This window comes from Phyllostomus hastatus, unplaced genomic scaffold (assembly GCF_019186645.2).
Source record: "Phyllostomus hastatus isolate PE091 unplaced genomic scaffold, TTU_PhHast_1.1 phas_scaffold_1674, whole genome shotgun sequence".
NCBI lineage: Eukaryota > Metazoa > Chordata > Mammalia > Chiroptera > Phyllostomidae > Phyllostomus > Phyllostomus hastatus.
In genome coordinates, this window is record NW_025334011.1 from 23,722,738 (window position 1) to 23,749,014 (window position 26,277).

General features: G+C 39.9%; 1 protein-coding gene across 1 annotated transcript; it reads left to right on the forward strand.

Annotated features, from left to right (window-relative positions):
* The first annotated feature begins 2,342 nt into the window (after positions 1 to 2,342).
* On the forward strand, positions 2,343 to 24,490 carry OLAH (oleoyl-ACP hydrolase). Its single transcript, XM_045857716.1, has 7 exons — positions 2,343 to 2,464; positions 5,109 to 5,239; positions 13,577 to 13,715; positions 18,232 to 18,331; positions 19,043 to 19,209; positions 23,933 to 24,015; positions 24,357 to 24,490. Exons 1-7 carry the CDS (start codon positions 2,433 to 2,435, stop codon positions 24,488 to 24,490), a joined length of 786 nt encoding a protein of 261 aa, XP_045713672.1. The 5' UTR covers positions 2,343 to 2,432.
* Positions 24,491 to 26,277: the final 1,787 nt, after the last annotated feature.

A 26,277-nucleotide genomic window follows, 5' to 3' on the forward strand; every position in this document is an offset into this window, starting at 1 on the left:
AGCAGAGAAAGAGGTGTTGAAATTTTTATATGATCCTAGGAGCCTCTCAGGAGGAAAGGCAGACTCGGTATTTCTGAAGTTCAACATTAGCATTTTTCTGATGGGCAAGAAAGGACATGAAGGAACTCCAAAAGGAAATAGTGTTGGGGGAAGCGCAGGGCGATACTGGGGCCTAAGAATGGTGAGGGAAGACTAGCTCATCTCAGAGTGTGCAGAGGAGGAGTAGCCTGTGACCCCGCAGTCTTAGTCTTGCTCCAAGCTGTGCTCCACAATGAACTGATGAGTCATCATTTTGGGAGCCTGCACTGGGCACCACTGTGGCCTTGGCTGAAATCCCAGGGTGTCTCAGACTGCAGGGGCAGTTTTCCAAAGTGAAGTGTTGATTATTAAAAAGCTGGGGTGGCCCTGGCTGATGTGGCTCAGTGGATTAAGTGCCAGCCTGTAAACTAAAGGGTCACTGGTTCAATTTTCAGTTGGGACACATGCCTGAGTTTTGGGCCAGGCCCCCAGTAGGGGATGTGCAAGAGGCAACCACACACTGATGTTTCTCTCTCTCTTTTTCTCCCTCCCTTGCCCTCTCTCTAAAAAGTAAATAAATAAAATCTTGAAAAAAACAAAGCATGAATATTTATTAAAGCCTACCTTTAATAAAACCTCTAAGATAATAATATAAGGATCTTTCTTTACTTGCTCCTAGCATATATTATTTCTGTCAGGTATTTGAATTCTATATATATGTAAAAGCCTGTGAGTCATTACTATTTCACGCAATCAATGTTGATTTATTTACACTTGTTCAAATATTTACTACTGTCTTCATTTTTCATTCCTTCTGACATCTCAAATCTTCCATCTGGGATCATTTATTTTCTGCCCAAAGTATTATCTTTAAAATTGCATTTAGACAGTATCTTCTGGTGACAAACTTCATGTTTACTTATCTGAAAATGTCTTCAGTTTACCCTGTATCTTAGAAGTTGTTCTGAAGCCTGGCTGGGTGGGTCAGTTGGTTGGAGCGTTGTCCTGTATACCATGAGATTGTGGGTTCAATCCCCAGTCAGGGGGATAGGGGAGGCAACCAATCGATGTTTCCTTCTCACATTGATATTTCTCTCTCTCTCTAAAATCAATTTTTAAAAAATCCTTGGGTGAGGATAAAAAAAAAGTTGGGAATTCTAATTTAGCAATTTTCCTTTTAACACTTGAAGATGCCATTATACACTCTTCTAGCTTTTCACATTTCTAACTGCTATTCTTTCCAAGATAACAGTCCATCCCCACTTCTTCACTGCCTGGCTGCCTTGAATATTTTTTGTCTTTACTCTTTCTTTGTTTTGCAGTTTTATTATAATGCATCCATTGTTCAAATTTAACAATGGGTAGCATTGTAATCTTCCTAGGTATAAGTAATCACAAAATGTGCCAGGAAAATATTAACTGACGCCAGAGAGACAGGTTTTATGGGTTTTACCTATTTCAGCTGGAAAAGAATGGGAGGTGTGCAGCCTAATTTTATTGAAGCCTTGTGGCTCAGTAAGAGCCCTCCGTTGAAAATGCTGAGAGTGTATCGTTGCTGACTGCCTACTTTCCTTGCTAGAGGTAGACACCTTTCTCTGTATTTTGGATCATTCCCTAAGAAGGACGTGCATCCAAAGTCAGTGAAAGCCTGATGAGTCACCCAGGTCGTGCTAGGCCATTATTACTAGAAGCTTCTGCCAGATAGATTCCCCGCCTTCTGTGTGCCCTCTTCCTGTATTTAAGCAAGTCTTTCTGTCACTCCCAGTGTCCTGCACTGTGCCATAAGGACTGTGGTAGGTTGAGGGATCTGCCTGGGCTCTTAGGCACAGCTGTGAGATTCACAGCTATGTGCTGAGACATGATTACTTCTTGGGATTTAGGGAGCTCCGAGGGCATAAAGAGCTAAAAGCCTTTACAAATAGTAGAACTTCCTAAGTATTTTCTTCTCTTTTCTGAATATTTGCAGCTCACAAAATTGGAAATCTGGCACAGTAGTGAAGTCTTTCTTAGACTTGCTAGCTCTTCCTTAAAATTAAAATATATATGTAAATATTTAGGAAACTAAAACATTCATATTTTAAAAACAAACTTCCCCCTCCTAGTGCAATTTTCTTGCCTGCAGCATTGCTTAGTTGCCAGTGTTTAGATGTATTGCACCGTTTCTTCCAATGTATTAGTTGGAGGTTCGGTTAATGGAAGGAGGCTTCTCATGCTTGGATGACATCACTTACCCACTTCTTTCTCTTTTTAAAATAGGGGTTGGAGCAGTAAATGCAGTCAACAGATTTAAAAGGAAATCTGGTCACTCTTCTGTGTGCACAGACGGATCTGAGGCTTTTCTCCACAGAGGTACTGAATTTGGCATTGGCCAACAAGTCACCGAGACCAGCGCATCTGCACCATCTCCTGACAGCATGGAAAATATAGGCAAAGCTGGGACAGCCAGGTACGTTGTTCTGTGTGACACCTAGTTCTTCCCAACCCCAGGTACTCTGACACCCTGCTTTTTTAAGGTCATCTTGTTAGACTCAAAGGCATTTCACCCAGAAGGCTCATTTGGTGTCTATTGCCCCTAGTGCAAAGCATTGTAAATGTCAGTAATCAATTACTTTGTAAAATGCTATTGCATTGTTAGTGACTTTAAAGTGAACTTGTAAATCCACAACTTGGCCGAGGCCCTTGTGTGGTTGAGGAGAGGAGAAGGTGAGAACAGTTTACCCACCAAAGTGGAGAAGAGGTTCTTCTCCCTGACTCTTAATGCTCAGCTCTGCAGATGCGTTCTCCACATCCTGTCACTTAGTGGTCCACCTGCATACTGATGCTGAGAATATGGGAAAGGGGTGAAGTAGGGAAGTAGCTTTTAGGATCCACAGGATTTGTGTTCCAATGCCTGATTGTCACCAACTGGCTGGGTGACCTTGGGCCAGGAACTGCATGTCTCTGCATCTCAGTCTCTTCAACTGTCAAATCAGTTATAATAGATAACATGCATTTTGCTTGTTGGTACCTAAAACTGTACTAAGCATCTTTGATACGTTTACTCCAAGTATAGGGAAGACACTATTATTATCTTCATTTTATAGGTGAGGACATCAAGACTCGAGTAAAGCACTTGAGTCATTTGCCTAGTGTTACACTGACAGGATGCAGCTGGGAATTGAACCTGGGTGTCTCAGTTTCCATATTCTTTCTCACTCTGTTGTGATAGTGCATTAAATGATTTCTCTGCTTACTTTCCACTCTCAAGTTTTAGAATGCTACTACTTACCCTAAAAATAAAGACAAGATAAAGAAAAATCAAGTTCAGGCAGAAGGCTTCTACCCTGAAGACTGGCTGCCCTAGGCATGGCAGGTTTTATTGGTCTTTGATTCTTTCTCTCGGTGGAGAGAAGAGGTTGGGTGGATGGGGAGATAGGGAAGAACCTGAAAGTGAGAGCAGTTCTACAAACTGCCTGGGCTCCGCAGCAATGGACATTGCCTCCCAAGGCTCTGCCTTTGCATGCAGTTTTCGCCACGGGTTCACCCTGTGGTATAAGCATTCCATTAGGATGGGTCCTGAGGATCTGCTGAGACTGACACCACTCTGAACAAGTGAAAGGCAGCTCCTACCCCCATCTCCAGCCCAAAGGAAGACGGTTTTACCTTGAAACTAAGGATCAAAAGTTCTTCACCTAATTTTGTATTTAAAACTTTGTGTATGCTTCCACTCCTACAAATTGCATGGGCTTCAGGTCCTGCAACACCTGTACCCGCTCTTGTTCTCACACATTTTGGATTATTAGAATGCAAATAATTTACATAGGTTGAAGTGTGGCTTCTTACTTTGAAAATATGAATTGTTTGAATAAATATTGAATTCCAATAATTATTCTAGATTCTTTAGTAGTCAAAAAAATTGAAATTCAGAAAAGTCATCCATTTGCTATGTGGGTTTTACCAAATTGTGGTAGCCTCTATGGAAGATGTTTTGCTCTTTGAAAAATGACTCTAGCATTTTTTCAAGAAAATGGTAGAGAAATTTTCATTTAGGGCTGATTGATGAGTTTCTTCAAAGTAGGGTTGGTTGGTGGCAACATAGCGCCAAGTATGAATATTCTTCTTCAAAAGAAAAAGTTAAAATTAGTTCTTTTTACTTTTAACTTTAAATCGGCTATTATTAACGTAAGCGTCCAACTAGAAAGCAAGGAGTTTTTCTTCAAAAATTATCATTCCCTCACAGAAATGTTAACTTGTGCTTATGTTTGTGTAGTCTCTCATATTACTAGCGTTCTCTAAATTATTGATTATGAAGAACCAAGTCCTCTTTAGAGAAAAGATGTTAACCTGAAAAGATCTCAATCAGCATCAGTTTCGAATGCTTACAGAGATCATTTCACAGAATGGTACTTTAAAAAAAAAAGAGGCAAAACATTTCATCATTATACTAGGGTTGATGATCTCACATTTGGAAAGATTATATATTTTTGTAAGCAATTTAATTATCGATTTGAAAACTTTATAGAAGTATTTAAATCATAGAGAACAAAGTATGTTCATACAGGATTCATCTTTAAAACAGAAATGACCTAATACTAGGTGAGTATGTACTTGGACCTTTGGGGTGAAATTTTCAGCAGCAACATTTTGTGCAAATGCAAAAAGTTCCATTCATCTAATATTGCAAAGGGAGGGAGTGAAAGTTACCTACTCTGCAGATGACAACCTGCAGATGACTTGAAAATGGCTCAGTGGTCGTGAAGACACTGAGATAAACTGTTTAGATAAAACTATTCCCTGAATTGTGAAAAAGGCAATTTCTGAATTAATATTTTTATCACTTTAAGTGTGCATATTAAATGTACTTACTAAATGTTATATATAGACATTCTTGACTATTTCACCTGCATCCCTAAAAGTTTACATAGTCAGTTGTCAAAAACAAATCATAAAACCCTTTTGGGGGCCTTTCTTATTGGAAAAATTGGCAATCACTTTATAGTTGAACATATTCTCCTTATAACTAATAAGAGTTTTCATTAAAACATATATAATTCAGATTGAACAAATTAATGAATATACAGAATCTTAAATATGTTTTTATTTTTCCCCAGGGATGAAAAAGTTGTGAACTGCTTATACCCAAAGCCTGATGCAATTTTTAGGCTGATTTGCTTTCCCTGGGCAGGAGGTGGCTCCTTTTATTTTGCCAAATGGGGCGAAAAGATGCCTGACTCAGTGGAAGGTATGTTAACTTTTATCACTATCAAGGTGATTTACAATGTCAGATGATACACACAGAGGAATTTGAAACATGGTAAAGATTTTCCATATTGGAAGGTAAATAACAATAGTCATTCAAGATTGCACTCTAGCCCTGGCTCGTGTGCCTTGGTTGGAGTGTCATCCTATAACTGAAAGGTTGTGAGTTCAACCTGCCCTGGTCAGGGCACATACCTAGGATGCAGGTTCGATCCCCAGTCAGGGCAGGTGATGATCCCAGGTGCAGGTGCATAGGGGAGGCAACCAATCAATGTTTCTCTTTCACATTAATGTTTCCTTTTTCTCTAAACACAATAAGAAATGTCATTGGGTGAGGACTTTAAAAAAAGATTGCATTCCAATAATATGATTTTTATATTTCTAAAATAAGAAATTTGGCTACCTTTATTCTGTTATTATTAGACCTAGAAGAACTTTTTAGGAAATGGCATTCTAACCTGCACTTGTTTTTAATGTGCTTACTGATATGGTTATACTTAATACACCATCTTACAAGTGTTTTCAATTTGTCCCGTCTGTGATTTGTTCCATTTTCCCTGTTGACTCCTTTTCTTTTGAATGGATGTAACATTAAAAAACATTTTCTGTGCACCTCCTCTATTGCCTTATTGGCCATGTTTCTCTCTAATTGTTTTAGTGGTGGCTCCAGAATTCACAATATAAATCTTTTACTTCTCACTGTCTGTCTTCAAATAACATTATTCTTTGTTAAACTTATTCCTAAGCATTTAATTGTTTTTTGATGCTATTGTAAATGGAGTTGTTTTCTTAATGTCTTTTTTGGATATACATTGTTAGCCTGTAGAAACACAACTAATTTTAGTACGTTAATTTTGTATCTTGCAACTTTACTCAATTTGTTTATTAGTTCTAACCATTTTTTTTTGGTGGATTCTTTAGGGATTTCTCTATATAAAATCATGTTGTCTACAAACAGAGACATTTTTACTTCTTTCTTTCTGATTTCAATGCCTTTTATTTCTTTATCCTGCCTAATTGCTCTGGCTAGGGCTCCAGCACTGTGCTGAATAGAAGTGGTGACAGGGGGCATCCTTGTCTTGTTCCTGATCTTAGAAGAAAAGCTTTCAGCTTTTTACCATTGAGTGTGATGTTAGCTGTGGCCTTGTCATTTACGGCCTTTATCACATTGAAGTACATTCTTCTATGTATACCAAATTTGTAGAGAGTCTTTATCATGAAAGGAAGTCACACACTTTTGATTCATCTATTGAAATGATCATATGATGTTTATCCTTTATTCTGTTACATCGATGTACCACATTTGCTGATTCCTGTATGTGGAACCATCATTGCAGCCCAGGTATGGTGTCCTTTGGCCTGGCGCATGACTCTTTTAGCATGTTGTTCTGTTTCATGTAACATTTAAGAACCTTAAAATCCACACTTCCATTCTCATTCCTGTCCTTTTGCCATTACTGTCACACATTTTACCTTTACAGGAAATTTTTATTATTTTTACTTTGAATAGTTTTATTTATTTGTTTGTTTGTTTGTTTGTTTAGAATTCTATTTATTTAAAAAATAAATTTGAAAAAAGAAAGGGGAACAGAAGGAGAAAGAGAGGGAGAGAAACATCAGTGTGTGGTTGCCTCTCACATGCCCCCCACTGGGGACCTGGCCTGCAACCCAGGCATGTGCCCTGACTGGGAATCAACTGGAGGCCCTTTGGTTCACAGGCCTGCACTCAATCCACTGAGCCACACCAGCCAGGGCTGAATAGTTATATTTTTAAATGTTCAAATGAGAAAAAAATCTTTTATATTTATTCACATTTCTATAATTTTTGGCACTTTCTTCCTTTGTATAGTTTGAGTTTTTATCTGAAGTCATTTTCCTTCAGTTTGAAGGAAACGTTTTTGTAGCATGTCTGCTGATAACAAATTCTCTCAGGAGACTGAAATTTTCTGTATTTTTGCTCTCACATTTGAAAGCTATATAATTTGGATATTCTTTTCTAGGTTGGCATTTTTCATCACTCAGAAGATGACATAATAGTGTTCTCTGACCTGCGTTATTTTCTAGAAGAAGTCAGCAATGTTGATTATCTTTATATGCAATTGTCTTCTTTTCTCTAGCTGATTTTAATGCTGTCTCTTTACTACTCAAAAAAGTTTATTATGTGCCTGTTGAGTTTGGGGGCAGAGATCTGTGGATTTATAATTGTTATTAAATTTGGAAAATTTTCTAGCCATTATATCTTGGAAAATCTCTTTTCTACATCTCCCCTTTCTGAATTTCTTGGAATCTGTTTAAACATATGTTATACCACTTGGTTTTGCCCAACAGCACACTGAAACTCTGTTGATTTCTTTAAGCCACTTTTCTTTCTGTGCTTCCCTTTGAATCTATTGCCCTGTCCTTCCTAGGATCTTTCTTGTTTGTGGGTTGTAAACTTGAATTTTTTCTCATAGCATTGTGAAACTCAGTTAAACACCATTCTTCTTTTCAATAATTTTCTGCTTATATTTTCTTAGTCCCTTGATATACCTAATTTAAGAATAAACCAAATGCCTTAAGGGAGAATGCACAGGACTTCTTTGTCTGAGATCATGGGCTTTTACTTTCTCGCTGCTTTTGCATCACTGTATTTCCATTTTTGTCTCGCTAGCGCTGTGAGAATGCAAAAAGCTCTATTGGCTTCTTGGTTTCTCAGAAGTAGCCTGGAGCCTAGAACTCTTGACCTGTGCCAAATATTGACACAGCTCCAGAATGAAAAAGACTCTGGAAGAATCTGTTCACCCCTCTAGAAATCTCTTCTCCCCAGGGTGCAAGTCCTGGGTGCATCAGTAGTTTACAGATGCTTTCAAACAGGGGTGTGTGTGTGTGTGTGTGTGTGTGTGTGTGTGTGTTTCATTCAATTTTCCATTTGTTCAGTAAGAGTGCTGGTCTGCTGGGAGCTACTTTTGAATAACCAAAAGCAAAAAACTGGTTATATAGAGTAATATAACAAAGCATAGTGTACCAACTACCTGCCTTTCAATATTACCATTTTTACATATCTGCTTCAATTTTTTTGTTTCCAATTAAATAAGGTTTCTATTTATTTTATTTTAAATACAATTTTTATTTACATTTTTTATGTTTTCCCCATTTACTTTTTTTCAATGACAGTTGACATTCCATATTATTTTATATTATTTTCAGGTGCACAGCATAGTGGTTGGATAATCAGACACTTTACAGAGTGGTCCCCTCATAGGCCTGGTGCCCACCTGGCACGATTACATAGTCATTACAATATTATTGACTGTCTTCCCTGTGCTGTACTCTACATCCCCATGGCTATTTTGTGACTACCACATTGTACTTCTTAATAAAACACAATTTTTTAAAATTATTTTAGATGTACAAGAAAGTTGCAAAGACAGTACAGAGCCTCATGTACTCACCCCCCAGTTTCCCCTGTTGTTGACATCTAATGTTGTTACGGAGCATTTGTCACAACTAAGAAACCACATTGGCACATGGCTATTAACAACTCCACAGTGGATTCAGACTTCACTCCTATTTCCCTACTGTCTGTTTCTTGTCCCATTTAGGGCACCACATTGTTCCGTTGTCCTCCTGTCTCCTTTGCCTCCTCTAGTGTTTGGCAGTTTCTCAGACTTGCCTGTTTTCGGTACCTTGACAGTTTTGAGTAGTACAGGTCAGGTACTGTGTAGCATGTCTCTCCATTTGGATTTTCCTCATGTCTTTCTCACGGTTAGACTAAGATTATTGGTTTCGGGGAGGAAGACCATAGAGGTAAAGTGCCATCTTCATTACATCTGTCAGGGCTGGGCACTATTACCCCAACGTATCACAGATGGTGGTAAACTCAATTATCTGGCTGAGCTGTGTTTGCCAGGTTTCTCCACTGTTAGGTGACATTTCTCCTCCCTCCATAACCTGCTGTTTGGAAGCAAGCCTCAAGTGCTAAGGAGTTAACAACTGTGACTAAACAACAATAAAAAAAAAAAAGAAAGTGGCAAAGAACAGCCTATACACATAACCCTGCAAATGTATGTGAGTTTATGAAATAAATTCAAAAAGTAAAACAAAATAACAACAAAAGAGAGATAAGGAGTTAAGCTCCAATATCCTGAGGAGGAAGTAGACACATAAATCATTTGGAGCTTTGTTTCAGATATTTCTAGGAAAGAAGCTTTGAAATTCTTATGTGCCCTTTCTACTCCCATTCCTTTCTTTTCAGTTAGAAGATATGTGCAATACAAGGCATTTATTTCTTTGCTTACATTTTGCAGCTTAAATAGAGTAAAAACCAAATGGGAGGCAGGTTCTTTGCCTTTATAACACTGTGACTGGTCCACAGTCACACTTACTAGCTCTTAAAAGCTAGGAAGTCTTATACAATTACACATTTACTTTTAGTCTTAGTCATGATAGCTTTTTCTGTTGTAAAGTGAAATGTTTGGACTGAGCCGGTTTCCTAAGCTTCTACCAGCTCCAACCTCCTCTAGTCTTCAGGAGCCAATAGCCTTTGTTTGACTTGTTTGAAAGTCAGCTGTAGAAATAGCACCTTCAGTGATATTTCCCAAAGTCTGTGAACATGTGGGAACAGAACTCTTAACCATAGTATCATTTTTAGTGACAAACAAATACACCATAACCTCCCTCCCAAAGCCCTGGAAAACTATCAACATCTATGAATAGAAAATTAGTTACTTACAGAACAGAGCTACGAATGGATATGATGCCACTTAAGAAGAATGAGTCAAGCCTGCATGTGTAGATATGGAAAACACTTCATTATATAATTAAGTGAGGAAAAAAGCTAGTTGTAGAACAGTGTTATGGTATTCTCCCATTTGTGTAAATCCCTAAAAAGACACACACACACACAGATTAATACAATGAGGAATATGCAGATAATAGTATGGGAAATACACAGAGACATGGCAGAATGCACAAAACCGGTAACAGTGGTTTCTTTTGAGGTGATGAAGCAGGACTGAGGAAGTAGAAACATTTTGCTTTGTATTTAATCCATTTTTATATTTGTGGGGATTTTTTTTCTTGTCACACACCTGCTTTACTTGGAAATGGAAACATTATTTTCTAAACTTCTACTGTGAAGAGGTAAGAACAGGAGGACTTCCTCCAGGTCCCAGCACTAGGCAGGACTATTTAAAAGAATTTTGGGAAAGGTAACTCCCTTGTCAACGGGAACCATTGTTGTTGTCAGTACAGCAAAGCCTGGCCTTCATGAGAGGCTGCGCACCAGGGCACAGTCACACACAGGCACTCTCTGAGGCTTCCTTTCCGCAGCAGTGTTTTATGCCTGCCCCTGCATCCACTGTCATTCCTCAGAAAGGTAGTCCTATGGTTTCTTGTGGGATTTTTTCCAGTCTTTTCGTATAATTGTGCTATATATATATACACACACACACACACACACTATATATATAATACAATTATATATACAATTATATAATTATATATTATATAAAATAACAACTATATACATAACTTTCCCAGTCTTTTTATATAATTGTTATATATAAATATATAATATACATTAAATATATAAATATACATAGATGTATAATATATAATATAAATATATCATATAGATTTAAACTATACATTAATATATATTATAACTATATTTTAAATATATATTACATATTTAAAATATATATTTTAAATGCATATATTAATATATATTATATTTTATAAATATATAAATGTGTACTTATAAATATACTTAAATATATATTTATATGTTTGTGCATGTTTTATAATATATAAATAATATAATATAAATACATAAATATATAATACATTTATATATGTTATATATTATATATTTATATTGTATATTTAATATGTTATATATGAAGAGACTGGGGAAATGACATCTAATTATATATAATTATTATTATTATTATATATAATTATATATTTGTTATAGCTATTTTGGAAAAAAATGTGAACACTTTCCTTCTTTTTCTAAGCTCTGGAGAGTTTATGTAACATTATGTCCTGTGAATGTTTAGAAGATTTTCCAAGACAATTATCTAGGCCTAGTGCCTTTTTATTTTCTTAATCCTCATCTAAGGACATGCTCATTCATTTTAGAGAAAGGGGAAGGGAGGGAGAGAAACATCAATAGGCTGCCTCTTGAATGGGACCAAGCCTGTAACCTAGACATGTGCCCTGACTGGGAATCAGGCCTGGGACCTTTCAGTTTCCAGGAAGATGCTCCAACCAACTGAGCCACACTGGCTAGGGCTAGTGCTTTTTTCACAAGAATACATGAACAACTTTTATTTCTTCTATGAAAATTATCTATTTAAATTTTCTATTTTTCCAGGGATCAGTTTTGGTAAATTACATTTTTTAAAGTATACAAATTACATGTAAATTTCCAAATATATTGTGTAGAGTATTGCCCTGTAGTCTCTTTTGATTTTCAAAAGTTTCCTTGAGTTTAAGGGTTACTTCCTCTTATTTTGTGTATTTTCACTTTCTCACTTTTTTCTTAATTAAATAGTTATAGCAATTTGCTTATTTTGCTGACATTTTGTCAAAGACCTGCATTTTTTATTTATTAGTTCTACTATTTTCCTGCTTTCTACCACATTAATTTATTTTTAATATTATTATTTCTGCCCTTGCTGGTGTGGCTCAATAGACTGAGAGACAGCTTGCAAACCAAAGGGTTGCCGATTCCATTCCCAGTCAGGGCACATGTCTGGGTTGCGGGCCAGGTCCCCAGTGGGAGGCACATGAAAGGCAACCACACATTGATGTTTCTCTCCCTCTCTTTCTCCCTTCTTTCCCCTCTCTCTAAAAACAAAACAAAATAAAATAAAATCTTTTTTTTTTATTTTTTAAAGATTTTATTTATTTATTTTTAGAGAGGGAAGGGAGGGAGAAAGAGACAGAGAGAAACATCAATGTGCAGTTGCTGGGGGCCGTGGCCTGCAACCCAGGCATGTGCCCTGACTGGGAATTGAACCTGCGATACTTTGGTTCGAAGCCCGCACTCAATCCACTGAGCTACGCCAGCCAGGGCAAATAAAATAAAATCTTAAAACCAATAACCCCCCCCAAACAATCCAGTTAAAAAATAGAAAAACAGAAAAAAGGAAAATGCAAATCAAAGCCACAGTGAGATATCACCTCATACCCGTTTGAATGGCCATCATTAAAAAAGGCAAGAGATAACAAGTGTTGATGAAGGTATGACAAAAGGGGAACCTTCATGCACTGTTGGTGGGATTGTAAATTGGTACAGTAACTATGGAAAACAGTATGGAGGTTCCTTAAAAAATTGAAAAATGGAACTCCCATACATGCCTTTGATCCAGGAATCCCACTTCTGGGTACATAAGTAAAGGGCACGAAATTGCGACCTCAGATAGTTGCACTCCAGAGTTCATTGCAGCATTCCTTACAAATAGCAGAGTTATGGAAACAACCTAAGTGTCAATCAACAGATAAATGAATAAAGTGGAACATTTTTCAAACATAAAAAGATAATCCTGCCATCTGCGACAACATGCATGCACCTTGAGAGCATTACGCTAAGTGAAATAAGTCAAAGGCAAAGACAAATACCATATGATCTCACTTACATGTGGAATCTAAAAGTCCAACTCCAGTACCACTGTGAGTTATTTTTCAGCTTCATTTTCCCCAGATCACCAAGAAATATAAATTTAGGCTTCAAAATTGTATAAATGCAAGGTTTTGGTTAGAAAAAACAAGGACAGACTTTTCCCCCATTCACAGCCAAGGTAAACACAGGAAGTTGTCTCCTTTTGCCATTATGAAGACTTTTTTTGTTTTCCCTATTCCGCTTGTCACTGGGAGGTTAGAGCTTAGAGGTTCCTGGCTTTGTTTGGAGGACTCCAGTTCTAGTTCACCCTCGAAACCTGATGTTTTGTTTTCCTGACATACCCAATAGACGTCAGAATAGCCATTCCATTAGCCCATGCTCACTCCCTGAATTTTCAGTTTCCTCTTTTTATTCTAGGCATTCCCTTTTACTTTGAGCTAAACTATACATGTAATTATATGTATGCTTCATCTAAAATTTCTAGGTGTTTTGTAGTAGAGAGTATTTTTTCAGATATTTAGTTCACTATTTTTATGCTATTGCTTTTTCTCAGCAAATTGTACATCCTTTTAATGTCACTAGATTTGACCATTAGTAGTCACCACTCATCCCTTTGAAATTATTCGTAGCATGTTAACATAAGCTCCTTTACAATATCACAGTATCTCACTCACTGTCCTCACACATTCACTGGTGTTTCTCAATCTCCAGTGCACTCCATACGGCTTGCCGGGAGAGAATGTCGATCTGAAGAACCTTTTGCCACTGACATCTACCAGATAGTTGAGGAAACTGTTCGTGCTCTGCTGCCAATCATCCAGAATAAGCCATTTGCATTTTTTGGCCACAGGTATTTAAAATCTGTTTTAAAAGGTGTTTCCTCAATCACAAGGTTGGTTAATGTTGTTCTGTGTGTATGTGAGATGTCCACCTTCTGCATTACACTGCTTCATCACTGCTTGAAGGAGTGATGGATTAAGTATGGTTATAGCTGTTCTCAGACAAGAAAGTCAGATAGACAGACATTGCGCAGTAGAGACCACAAAGAGGTGAACACCAGGCGGTATGATGAATTATGAAAATCATGGGCTCCTTGTGGCATCTTCTCCTTGGAAAATAGTCCCAGGATGGTGAATAATGGTGACCAGTTACAACTCTTACAATTGGCCAGTTTGTACAGTAATTATACCTTTAGACAAAAAATCAGGACTTGAAAAATCAAGATTATATATGCAGTAACTTATGTTCCACTTATTTTTAAATTCAAAAATTATATAAAAAGGGACTACATGATAATGGAAAAATATGTAATAAATATTACATATTTTTAAGTAAATAAAATAAATTATATAATAGTATGTGCTACATTGTATAATTTTAAGGTTATAACATGAACCCTGGAGTTTTGACTGCCTCTTAGTCAGTTTGACCTAGGACAGATTTCTTAGGTTTTTGAATTAATTTCTTCCTCTGTAAAGCTGGAATGATAACAGTTCCTTCTTGTGAGAATTCAATTAATAAAGATCATAAATTATTTGGTATATGGTAAGGGCTCACTAAATTTTGGCTACTATATCATATAATATTTGCAGATATAATCAGACAAAAATAAAAAGTATCCATCATCCTAGGAAGTGCTTTAAAATCCTGATTTGGCTCCATAATATTTTTGCAGGTGAGGTCCTGTTCTCTATCTGTTCCTGACCTTCTTTCACTTACTATTGCTCTGGAGGTCATTTTGCTTCATGACTTGTTTTATCAAGTGCCCTTTGTGAATATAGAATTACTTTTATATTTTTCTGTTATAAAAATACTTCAGTGAATATTTTTGTAGAAAAATTGGTATACATGTCATAAGCTTCTTAGAATAAATATCCAGAATTTAGGTTAAATGATATGCCCATTGTTAAAGCTCCTGATACGTATTTCTGAATCACCTGCCATTTACCCTTCATCAGCAATGGACATCTATAGCAGTCTTGTCTACAAATATATCTAATATCCACAGCAGTTAACAAACTTTTGGTTCGGTACTGCTTTAATACTTTTGAAAAGCATTGAGGACCATTTTTTTCTAGTCAAGATCGTGGCACAGGTAGACACAGCTCACCTCATCACACAATCACATCAAAATTACAACTAAAATTGGAACAACTATCACTCAGAACCATCAGAAATTGAACTGAATGGAAGTCTGACAACCACAGAATTAAAGAAACCACATCCATCCAGACTGGTAGCAAGCGCAAAGATGTGGAATGGGCTGTCCCACATTCACATGTAGTGGATAAAAATTCAGGAGGGATATCTCAGTAGTGAGCAGTCCCAGCCCCACACTAGGCCCCACAGCCCAGGGTTCCAGTCCCAGGAAGATAAGTCCCCACAACTTCTGGCTGCAAAAAACAGGGGGAATTGTGAGACTTTGGGCCAAGATGAAGGCATAGGTAGACACACTTCATCTCCTTGAACAACCAAAAGAAGGATAACAACCAATATAAAAACAAAAAACAACCAGAACTTCCAGAAAACCTAACTGTATGGAAGTCCAACAACCAAGGAGTTAAACAAAAAACATTCATCCAGACTGTTAGGAGGGGCAGACATAGGCACCAAGGGTGGAGAGGACACGCAGTGAGGTGGCAGCTGGTGGACTAGGCAGTCCCACATTCTTGTGCAAATACACCAGGAGGAACAGGAGGGGAGTGGGCAGTCCCAACTCAGGACAGACTGCACAACCCAGGGTTCCAGCACTGGGAAATAATGCCTCAGAACCTCTAGCTGTAAAAACTTTCTGGGTTGCAGTGGCAGAAAAAACTGCCAGTCTCTCAGGAGAGCACTTTTGAGGGGACCACAGGGTCCTAGAATGTATACAAGCCCACTCACCCCAGGAGTAAGCATCAGGGGAGCACCTGGAAGAGTGCCATTTGCTAGCAGGAAGAGGGGGAAGTAACTGAAATCAGCCGAGTGCCGAGCAGGTGGCACTGTTCCCTGTCTGACCCCTCCCCCACATACAGTGCCACAGTGTGCCAAAGTGAGTTGCCTCACCCTGGCAACTACCTAAGGCTCTTCCCCTTACAACATAACAGGTGCTCCAAGACAAAGAAATATGGCCCAAATTAAAGAACAAATTAAAAACTCCAGAGAAAGAACTAAGCAGTGGGGAGAGAGCCATCAGATGCAGAGTTCAAAACACTGGTAATAGGATGCTCAGAGAAATGACTGAGTATGGCCTCAAAATAAAGGAAGAAATGAAGGTGACACAAAGTGAAATAAAGAAAAATATACATGGAACCAACAGTGAAGAGAAGGAAGCAAGGACTTAAATCAATGATTTGGAGCAAAAGGAAGAAATAAATATTCAACTGGAACAGAAAGAAGAAGCAATAATTTTTTAAAAAATGAGGAGAGGCTTAGGAACTTCCTGGACAACTTTAAACATTCTAACATCCGAATTATAGGGGTGCCAGAAGAAGAAGAGGAAGAGCAAGAAATTGAAAACTTATTTTAAAAATAATGAAACTAAATGTCCCCAATTTGGAGAAGAAAATAGACATACAAATCCAGAAAGCTCAGAGAATCCCAAATAAGTTGGACCCAAAGAAGGCCACTCTAAGACACATCGTAATTAAAATGCCAAAGGTTAAAGATAAAGAGAGAATCTTAAAAGCAGTATGAGAAAAGAAGTTAGTTATCTACAGGGCAGTTCCCATAAGACTGTCAATTGATTTCTCAAAAGAAACTTTGCAGGCTACAAGAGATTGGCAAGAAATATTCAATCATGAAAAGCAGGAACCTACAGCCAAGATTGCTCTACCCAGCAAAGCCATCATTTAGAATTAAAGGGCAGATAAAGAGTTTCTCAGACAAGAAAAAAGTAGAGATTCATCATCACCAAACTATTATTATATGAAATGTTAAGGGGACTTATCTAAAAATAAGAAGATCAAAACTATGAACAATAAAATGGCAATAAACTCACATTTACCAACAGTTAAATCTAAAAAACAAACTAAGCAAACAAGAAGAACAGAAACAGAATCATGGATATGAAGAGCATTTGATGTTTGCCTGATGGGAGGGAGGTGTGGGGGAATGGGTGAAGCAGTGAGGGGATTAAGAAGTACAAACGGGTAGTCACAGAATAGCCATGGGGATGTAAAGCACATTATAGGAAATGGAGTAGCCTTAGAACTTATTCAGACAACCCATAGTCATGAACAATGGTGTGGGGATTGCCTAGGTGAGTGTGGTGTGCTGGGTAGAGGGGGGCAAAGAGGAAAAAATAGGGACAACTGTGATAGAATAATTGTAAAATATAATATGAATAATAAAATGAAATTAAATGCCATGAAAAGCATTGGGGACCTTATAGAACTTTGTTTATGTGTGATATAGTGTCAATATTTACTGTCAAAAATTAAAACTAAGAAATTTTAAATATATTTAAATTATCTTAAAATAATATTAATAAACCCATTATGTATTGATGTAAATAATGTTTTTAAGCAAAAGACTATATTTCCCCCCAAAAGTAGTGGGAGGCATAGCATTGTTTTACACTTTTGCAAATCTTTTTAATGACTGGCTGAATAGAAGGCAGCTGGATTCTCAGTTCTGCTTCTGCATTCAAACTGCTGCAAAATCCCATGCCACAAGGCCTCTGGAAGACTCACCCATGCACTCAGGAGACAGTGAAGGTAAAAAAGGCATATAGCATTTTGACGTTATCATGGAAATAGCTTTAACCTCATAGACCACCTGAAAAGATCTCAGGAGTTCCCACGGGACCCTGGACCATACTTTAAGGACTGCTACTAAATATTATCAAAGACAAAGCGATAGAGATCTGAAGGGAGAAAATGAAATTTAAGTAAATTTCAAGACATTGTAGAAAGAAGTACTAAATCTTACACTGAATTATGTAGGATGTCTTAAAACACTTTTAAAAAATGCTCACCTGAGCACATACTTATTGATTTTAGAGAGAGCGGAAGGGAGGGAGAGAAAGAAGGAGAGAAACATCGATGTGAGAGAGAAGCATTGCATTTGTTGGGCATCGGGCCCAGGGACCAAGCCCTGCAACCCAGGATGTGCCCTGACCAGGAATCAAGCCTGCGACCCTTTGGTTTACGGGACAATGCTCCAACCAACCGAGCCACACCAGTCAGGGTTTAATACGCTTTTTATGCTGTTATAAATTATTAACAATACACCCTTTGTAAATATATTTCTCATTCAACTAACTCCTGCTTTCCTTTGCCTATGTCATGATCATTGCCATATTTATGGCTTGTTCTTATTGACTTTCAATGGATTATCATGACATTGTTGAACAGTTATTATCATGTTTTCTTTCCCAAATTTAGTATGGGGTCCTATATTGCTTTTATGACTGCACTGCACCTAAAAGAAAAATATAAGCTGGAACCGATACATTTATTTGTGTCCAGTGTAAACGCTCCTCATGTAAGTAATTTCACTTTTTTCTAGGGTGGGTGGTGAAGAGGAGGGAATGGGGGAGGGATTGTGTTGTTATTTCCCTGTCTGTTGAATTCTGGCCCAGCATGGGGACAATGGTCGGGGTCCTATTGGCTAATGAAGAAACTCTCAAATCTCTTCCAATATCATCTCCCCTCTTCTCTGAAGTGCACCTTATCTGTTTCTTGGTCAGTGCCTGCACTGTCCCAGGTATCTCTAAGCTAATAGTGACCCAAAGTATTTATTCTTTCATTCTGCTGGGAACTTAATCAACTTTTGGCTAAGTAACTGGATCAGAGCCAGGAAAGAATATTTGAACTCTCCAAAGGCAAAAATGACATCAACCTTTCTAAACCACTCACACTTTTGATGTCAGGGCAGCTGTTCCTGCTGAGCATGCCTCTGCCCTTTGCTCTCCCTTCCCAGCCAAAGAAAGAGCCTGGTTGCCATTTTGGTGGCATTATGACACTGGAATTACTAGTGTAGAGGACCTTTCTGTAGAAGAAAAGGTCCTCTTCTTTTTAAAGGACCTTTCTGTAGAGGTCCTTTCTGCTTTTAAAAAGAAATAGGTCTTCCCTTGAAACCTGTGGATAAGGAATTCCACTTCCAAACCTTGACTTAATGAATTTCCTTTAGATAGGGAGCTTTCAGTTTATGAATAAGTACATTATATTGAAATATTAGACTTATGTTTTTAAGGCCATGTTGGCTCACCATCAAGAAGGGAAAGCGATGTCAGACGAACAAATTCACTCACTCCTTTTGAGATTCGGAGGCACGCAGATGGATGTTCTTAATGACAAGGACTTTTCTGAATACTATATTCACATTATGAAGGCAGATATACACATCATCGCAAATTACATGTAAGTAACTGAGATAAGTAATTTTTTTAGAAATAATTAAAGAAATGTAGATCAGCATCCTCTGAGACTGCTCATACAGGAAGGCAACATTCTAAGAGTTTGATTTCATTTCCTTTGGGGCCACCAGTGATATTTTTACTATCTTAGAATGGAGCCTGGGCACAAAAATTGTATTACTATAAGATGAAAAGAGCATATTTTTGTTTTAAATGTGTTATATACGTGTGAAGATGGAGTTCAACATACATGTTTCATCACATAACAAATATTGGTTGAATAAGTTGATGCCAAAGCACTGTCATCTTAGAGGGCTCAGCAGGAGGACAGTCATATGATTTAAGTTGAATGGAGGTGAGCCAGGCCCGGAAGGGGTGGCTGGCTTTTCTGTGAACTGTGTTCCAGGCTCATTTGGCTCCACGGCTGCTCTGTCTCCTGAGATGTGTGTACTGATGCCCGATTCTTTCGGTAGGAACAAAGTCCTCACATTCTTTAAAGCTTCCCAATAAACTAAACCTAGCCACGCCTCTTCCTAATGTCCCCAGAGCAGTGACTGTGGGGCTAGCCTTTGACCCATAGTCACCATTAGAGTCTGTCACGCATGTGTCTGATTTTGCCCCGTCTTTGCCTCCTCCACATACATTTCCAGAGGGCGGATGCTTGGACCTATGTCTCTTTTATTTCCTCCACAAAGGCTGGAACAAGGCACAGGACCGCCATGGGCAGTGTGTGACAAGATGTTTACACAAATAGCTACAAAGAGTAGGACCTACTTGAGGCCCCTTGAAAATAGGCAATCCTGCTCACTCGCCTGTGGCATGTCCCTCATTCACCGCATCTCCACTCTATCTATCGCTAAGTCTACCAGCTGTGGGCCCGAGTCTGTTCACCTCTTGCCGTTTCTGTCCCAACCATTTTTTCCCAAGTGTGATTCTCGCAGGGATAAGTTGTCTGTGTCACTGGCTTAGCACAGAGTCAGAATCAGAGAAACACCAGTCTGACATCACCTCCCCCCCCCCCCCCCCGCAAAGTGGAAAAGTAATTCAAGTCCCTGTGGACATTCAATGAAATGATATAGTAGGCAAAAGCCTCACACAACGGTTAAAGTTGCCATCTGTAGACTCTGCCTACCAGGATCAAAACCCTCTGCCTGGGACTTGCTCACTGGGAGATTCAGTGCAAGTGCCTTGAACAGTTTGTGTCAGAAGAAGGGATGAGAAAAAAAAACCCCTCCAGGTGCTGTGGCGAGGACTAAATGAGGTCAGGTCAGCAACTATCTAACCACCACACTTTTTAAAAGCAAAACAGCAGCAAAACTTCACTTCCAAAGGCTGTTGCTGTGGCGTCGTTAACATTTGTTAGTAGAGCTTCAGGGTGTTGATGGTGGACAGAGTTCAACAACAGTCCATCATAGACGCTGAGAGAGAGGAGGTCCATGGTGCGCCCGGAGGGCCCCAGAAAGAAGGTCAGGGCAGGGCGCAGGTGGGAGGGCAGTGGGACCCAGGGCACCTAAGTGGCTGTGAGTGGAGGGTTTTGGGGTGTCTGGGCTAAGGCCAGGTTGGTCAATTCAAACCAAAAAGAGTGAGTTTTGGTAAGCTTCATAGGGGTCTTCTCCTAGGGACACACTAGGGGAGTCAGAGAGATTGTTTCTCATGAGGTGTTGGGAGAGTGGTATCAGGGAGTTACCTGTGGGTGTGACTCCGCTGCTGCCATCTAGGATCGGCACTCACGCTAGTGTCAATTTAAGCCGCCCCGCAGGCTGCTTGGTCACATTATGTGGATGCTGAGGCAGCAATTGTCCACAGTAGCTTAGCTACATTCTTAACAGCTCTCGGAAGAAAACTCCCCAACATGAAAATACAGAAGAAATCACTCACCATGGGGTTGCCTGCCTACAAACAGAAATTCTTCTTCACCTTTCCCCCCGCCCCTGCCCCACCCCCAGTGAGTCAGAGTGCAGTAGCCACAGCTATGGGCTTCCTCTCTCCAGATTCCAGACATTCTCCCCAAACCCTGCTCTCTAGATTCTTCTCCCCTCTTCACTCCTGCTCCTTTCACACTCTCAGCCTATTCTCCCTTCTGGTCTCTGTGGCTCTCAGTCATTTCCAATTCAAATCAAATCGGGCCCACAGAACATCTCTCAGTCCTCTCTGCTTTCCTCACCACCGAGTCTGGGACCTGGTGGCTAGAATGGACATCTGCGACAGGTGGGAAAGCTTGCCTGCTCCGGACTCACTCAGGCTGTCCTGCTCCTCTCCTGCCTGGAGGGTGGTGCTGTTCTCTACTCACCTCTCGGAGCCCGGTTACACACACCGTAGGCTGTCAGAGTTTGCCCCAGGCTCTAAGGTGGTCTGCCTGTTTAAACTTTCCTTCCTTTGTGTTTGGGTTTGGATAATGCCTACTGACCATCTTCAGGTTCACTGGTTCTTTCCTCAGCTATATCCAGTCTACTGATGAGCCTGTCAAAGGAATTCCTCATTTGGGTTGCTGTCTGTTCATACAACTATTTGACTCTTTCTTGTAATTTTCACTTCTCTAATGAACTTCCCCATTTGCACGTGCATGTTGTCCACCTTTTCTGCAAGATCTTTAGACATCTTGAATATAGGTATTCGAAGTCCCTGACAGCTCCAACATCTGGGTCATATCTGAGTCTGATTCTGTAGGTTGGTTTGCCTCTTGACAATATATATATATATATATCCATCCATCCATCCAGATATGCATGAAGCAGAGAGTGCAGTATGTATTTTCTACACCTGGATTTGAGCACATCTCACCTGCTGCCAGGGCATCAGCATGGGGAGCTGAGTCAATCAAGACTGGAAATGACCTGTGTCTGGCTTTTGTTGTTACCGTTGTTATTTCTGGGCAATGGCAGCTTCCAAGTCCCCTGTGCTACCATGTGCTCAGCATGAAGACTGGGCCACTGGAGAACTGCCCTCAGTGTTCCAGTCCTTCCTGTGCCTTATAGAACAGTCTGTCTCCACTGACAGACAGCTGCTGCTTGTTACCCGATGTGTGGGGTCAGCCTCTGGGGTAAGACAGGGAGCTCTTAGAGGTCCTGGGCCTTGTGGCTAGGACTCTCCAGCATGCCTGCCCCGTCTCCCTGTGGTTGGTCTTATGCAGAAGTCCCTGCCCTTCCCAGAAGTAGAAATGTTGGTATAGACTTGCTGGGCTCTCACCCCACTTTCAGTCACTCCGCCCACTAACCACAAGCAAACTGGGCCCTTGTGGTGCTGATCCCTGGGTGGGTGGGTGGGTTTGTGTACATTCTAGGACCTTGTGAGTCTCTCCAACAAACTCTGCTGAGGCTGGGAGTTTTTCCCACTGCCACAACCCCCACAGGTTTTACAGTCAGAGGTGTTTCTTTTCCCACTCTGGAACCCTGGTTAGTGCAGTGTCTCGCACTCCCCAGTTATTCCTACAAGTTTATTGGCACACAAATGTGGGACCTCCCAGTTCTCTAGCCACTGCCTTGCTGTGCATCCTCTGTGCCCATCTCTGCCCCTCCTACTGGTCTGGATGAATGTTTCTTCTTTAACTTTTTGTTGTCGGACTTCCATACAGTTCGATTTTCTGGCAGTTCAGGTTGGTTTTTGTTTTTAAATTTGTTGTTGTCTTTTTGGTTGTGTGAGGAGGCACAGTGTGTCTACCTATGCCTCCGTCTTGTTGGAAGTTCTTCCTGTCATCTTAAGGATGACCAAAATCCTAAGGATGGCCTTTATGAGGCCTAGACTTGGCCCTTGTCTACTTCTTTTACTTCAATTTGTCCCAGTTCCTGCTTCACTCTCAGAAAGCCTCTGGCTTGTGCTCATTCTCTTTCCTCTTCTGCTGACTTCCCCCACCCCCACCCCACCCTTTGCCAAGTTTTGTCCTATTCACTCAGATCTCAGACCCAACTTTTTCCCCAGGGAGACTTTGCTTGACGCTGCCCCACCCCCTCTGTCAACTGTTCACAGGTCCCCCTGAACTCTGGTTGTCTGATTGTCTCACTCACGTCTGTCTCCCCAGCCAGTCTCTTAAGTTGCAGGAGGAGAGACTGTGCTTATCCACAGGCTCCCAGTGGGAAACACAGCAGCCTGCACCAGCTCAATAAATGTATGTTGCTGTTGGGATTAAACTGAGAACATGTGGAACCAGCTCAGGAGACCTGCTTGTGTGAACCTGCTTTTGTTCTGTTGGTTGCAGCCATCTCTGGACCATGGATTGCTGGTCATTTCTGGGAATGGCAGTTAAAGGGACTAGTTGTAATTGGCCTCACCCTGAGTTGGACTGGGGGCCCAAATGCCATCCAACTGCCACTTGCACTGTTCTAGAAGTTAGATGACCTTGGAAAATGGCCTGGACACAGACAGGCTCACATGTAAAAGGACCTCTGGTAAAAAAAAAATGTTCGGCTCTGGCTTGTGTGGCTCAGTGGATTGAACGCCAGACTGCAAAGCAGAGGGTCACTGGTTCAATTCGCAGTCAGGGCACATGCCTGGGTTGTGGACCAGGTCCCCAGTTAGGGGTGTGCAAGGGGAAACCACACATTGATGTTTCTCTCCCTTTCTTCTTCCCTTCCCCTCTGTCTAAAAATAAACAAAATCTTTAAAAAAATGTTTGGATTTCGGGAAATAGCAAAAAAGAAAGAAGCAAGGACACACCATGTTTCATTCAAGTGACTCTAGTGATAGGAAAAGATCCTTGGAAAAGTTACTAACTGGCTTTTTTCTGTTTACAGCTTCAAAGCACCATCTGAGCCTGTTCTATCTTGTGACTTAACATGCTTTCTTGGAACTGAAGATGTAGTAAAGGATACGAAAGGTGAAATAACTTAGATAATTTTGAGTATTTTATTAAGATGTTTGTTTGATAGTTTTCCAGCTAAAGTTCAATCAGAAGTAACTGCAGTAAGTAGGAAATGGGCCCAAGCTTTATTTGACATAAATGGAGAGACATCGGTCATGTGTAAAATGAGAGAACACAGGTCAGGCTACTGGATACTGATAGGCTTTAAGGAAATAAAAGATACACGACTTACAGAACATGAGACCTTGAAAGGAACTCTGCTCCTGGTGCCAGATCTTGGAAGGGTAGTATCTGGAAGTGAATCTTTTGTTTTCAGTATCATTTGTTATTAAATTTATCATTTTGTTTATTTTTAGCCTGGAAGGATGTAACCAGCGGAAGGCTTAATACTCTCATGCGTCCAGGAAATCACTTCTATATCAAGGAGCCTGCCAATGAGGCCTTCATCAGGAACTACATAACCAGGTGTCTGGAGCTGTCGCTGTTCTAGAGAATTTTTCTTTTGGGTCTAAAAAAGTCAAAATGATTATATGATGCTTTTTAATTTTTCAGAAGTAGATCGTTAGTTTTATTCTGAAATTGGAATGTTACACATTTGCTACTGTCAAGTGATCTGTTAGCCATGAATGCACTGCTCCTGGGTTGTGTATGTGCCTGGGGCCAAGCGACAATGGACCCTGCACACTTCCGGAAGGGTCCTTTGTCTTTGCATCCAAATCTCATTTCAGTCTCCTCTGTAGGAAGTCTGTCGACAAAGTTCCTGCTTGGTAAATCATCCACTATTTCTCCCTTCAATTATTTTAACAGTGAAAATAACCAGGGACATGATTGAAATTAAATTGTTTCTTTCATCTACACACTAGGGCTCAAAGCTTGATGTAATCTTTTGAAATACAAGGTTATACCATTTAATAAGAAAATGTAACCTACTGCTCGGTTAAAACAAGACAGTCCTAAACAATCATTGCCTTCTGTTCTGCTCTGTCCTGAGAATGCCTCTAAGCCCTGGCCCTCTTCCAGTGGGTCCCTCCTCCGCCAACTGCCAGTTGGCTCCCTGTAGCCCTGCTGCTGTGCTGGCAATGACTGCCTTTGCCCAGGGGGAGTCCTCCCATGGACAACTAATCTAGAATCTGGCCATTGGTATTTGGAGTGGCCAAGTATACAAATGCCACATCCCACAGGCTACCTTTAAAGGGCCAGCAGGAGGGGTCCTGTGGTCTGGGAAGGTTCTGCATCTCAACTGTATGAATGGCAAGGCCCTGGTTGAATTTTGTGCACTGTTACTATGAGGGGGAAAATGGGTCTCTCTGTATTATTTCTTGCAACCACATGTGAATCTAAAATTATCTCAAAATAAAAAGTGTAACAACAAATCCAGCTTGATTTCTAATTTGGAAAATTGGGGGAAGTGACAACGATTCACATTTCTACTAAGCTTTCAGTAAGTAAGCCTTTTTCGGTGACCACTTGATGTGGACATGGGGAGGGAGCTGGACAGCTGGAAACAAGCTGGGGGCTAACAGGGGGAAAAGCAGAAATAGGGAAAAATGAGCTGGGTCAGACAACTAAGAACACTATCAATGGGACCCACAGGTGCCTCCTGATGAGGATGAAGAGGCACCTGCACCTTGTCTCCAAGCTGTGCGCACCCTGCTGTCTCTGGCAGCACCCAAATGCCTGTCTCTCGGAATCCCGGCTGTTCTGTCCGACACCCTGGTTTCCTTACTTCCTGTGGGTCTTCACAATGAACTCTCCCACTTGACTGATGTAACCAATGTCTCTTTTTCACAACTTAAACTGCTTAGCCCAGTTTTGGTATATATTAAAACATTAACTATTAAAGCACTGATATGTTTATGATCATGTAATGAGTTCATGTTTTTGTTAACAATTTTTAAATCATATATAAAGAGTTTTAGTAAATAAGAACAAAGGAAATGCATACAGGAAGTCTTTTTTAGAATTCATCACTTCTTTTTAATAAAGTGCAAATAACATAAAACCCATTATGAAGAAAGGGCTTTGATTTAGAATTCACATAATAAATTTGGGCTACAAATAGCCTCAAGCAAATGGAGTTAGACGTTTAGTATGTGCTATGCTCTCTCTACTCACTGGTATATGACTTACAGGTTCCCTTACAGAATGACAGCTACTAAAGTATTATGGATTCTCAATTATTAATTTAAACAATTTTCAGTTAATATAGTACACAAAACCTCATGAGGAAGTCAATGCCAGGCTTTTGGGGCAGGCTTTCTCCCCTGCCTCTCCCTC

Excerpts from the sequence above, each read along its gene's own strand:
- OLAH (XM_045857716.1), top strand. The coding sequence starts at position 2,433 with ATGGAAAATATAGGCAAAGCTGGGACAGCCAG. Across the intron at positions 13,716-18,231 it reads TTTGCATTTTTTGGCCACAG|TATGGGGTCCTATATTGCTT; the intron begins GTATTTAAAATC and ends TCCCAAATTTAG. Across the intron at positions 18,332-19,042 it reads CCAGTGTAAACGCTCCTCAT|GCCATGTTGGCTCACCATCA; the intron begins GTAAGTAATTTC and ends TATGTTTTTAAG.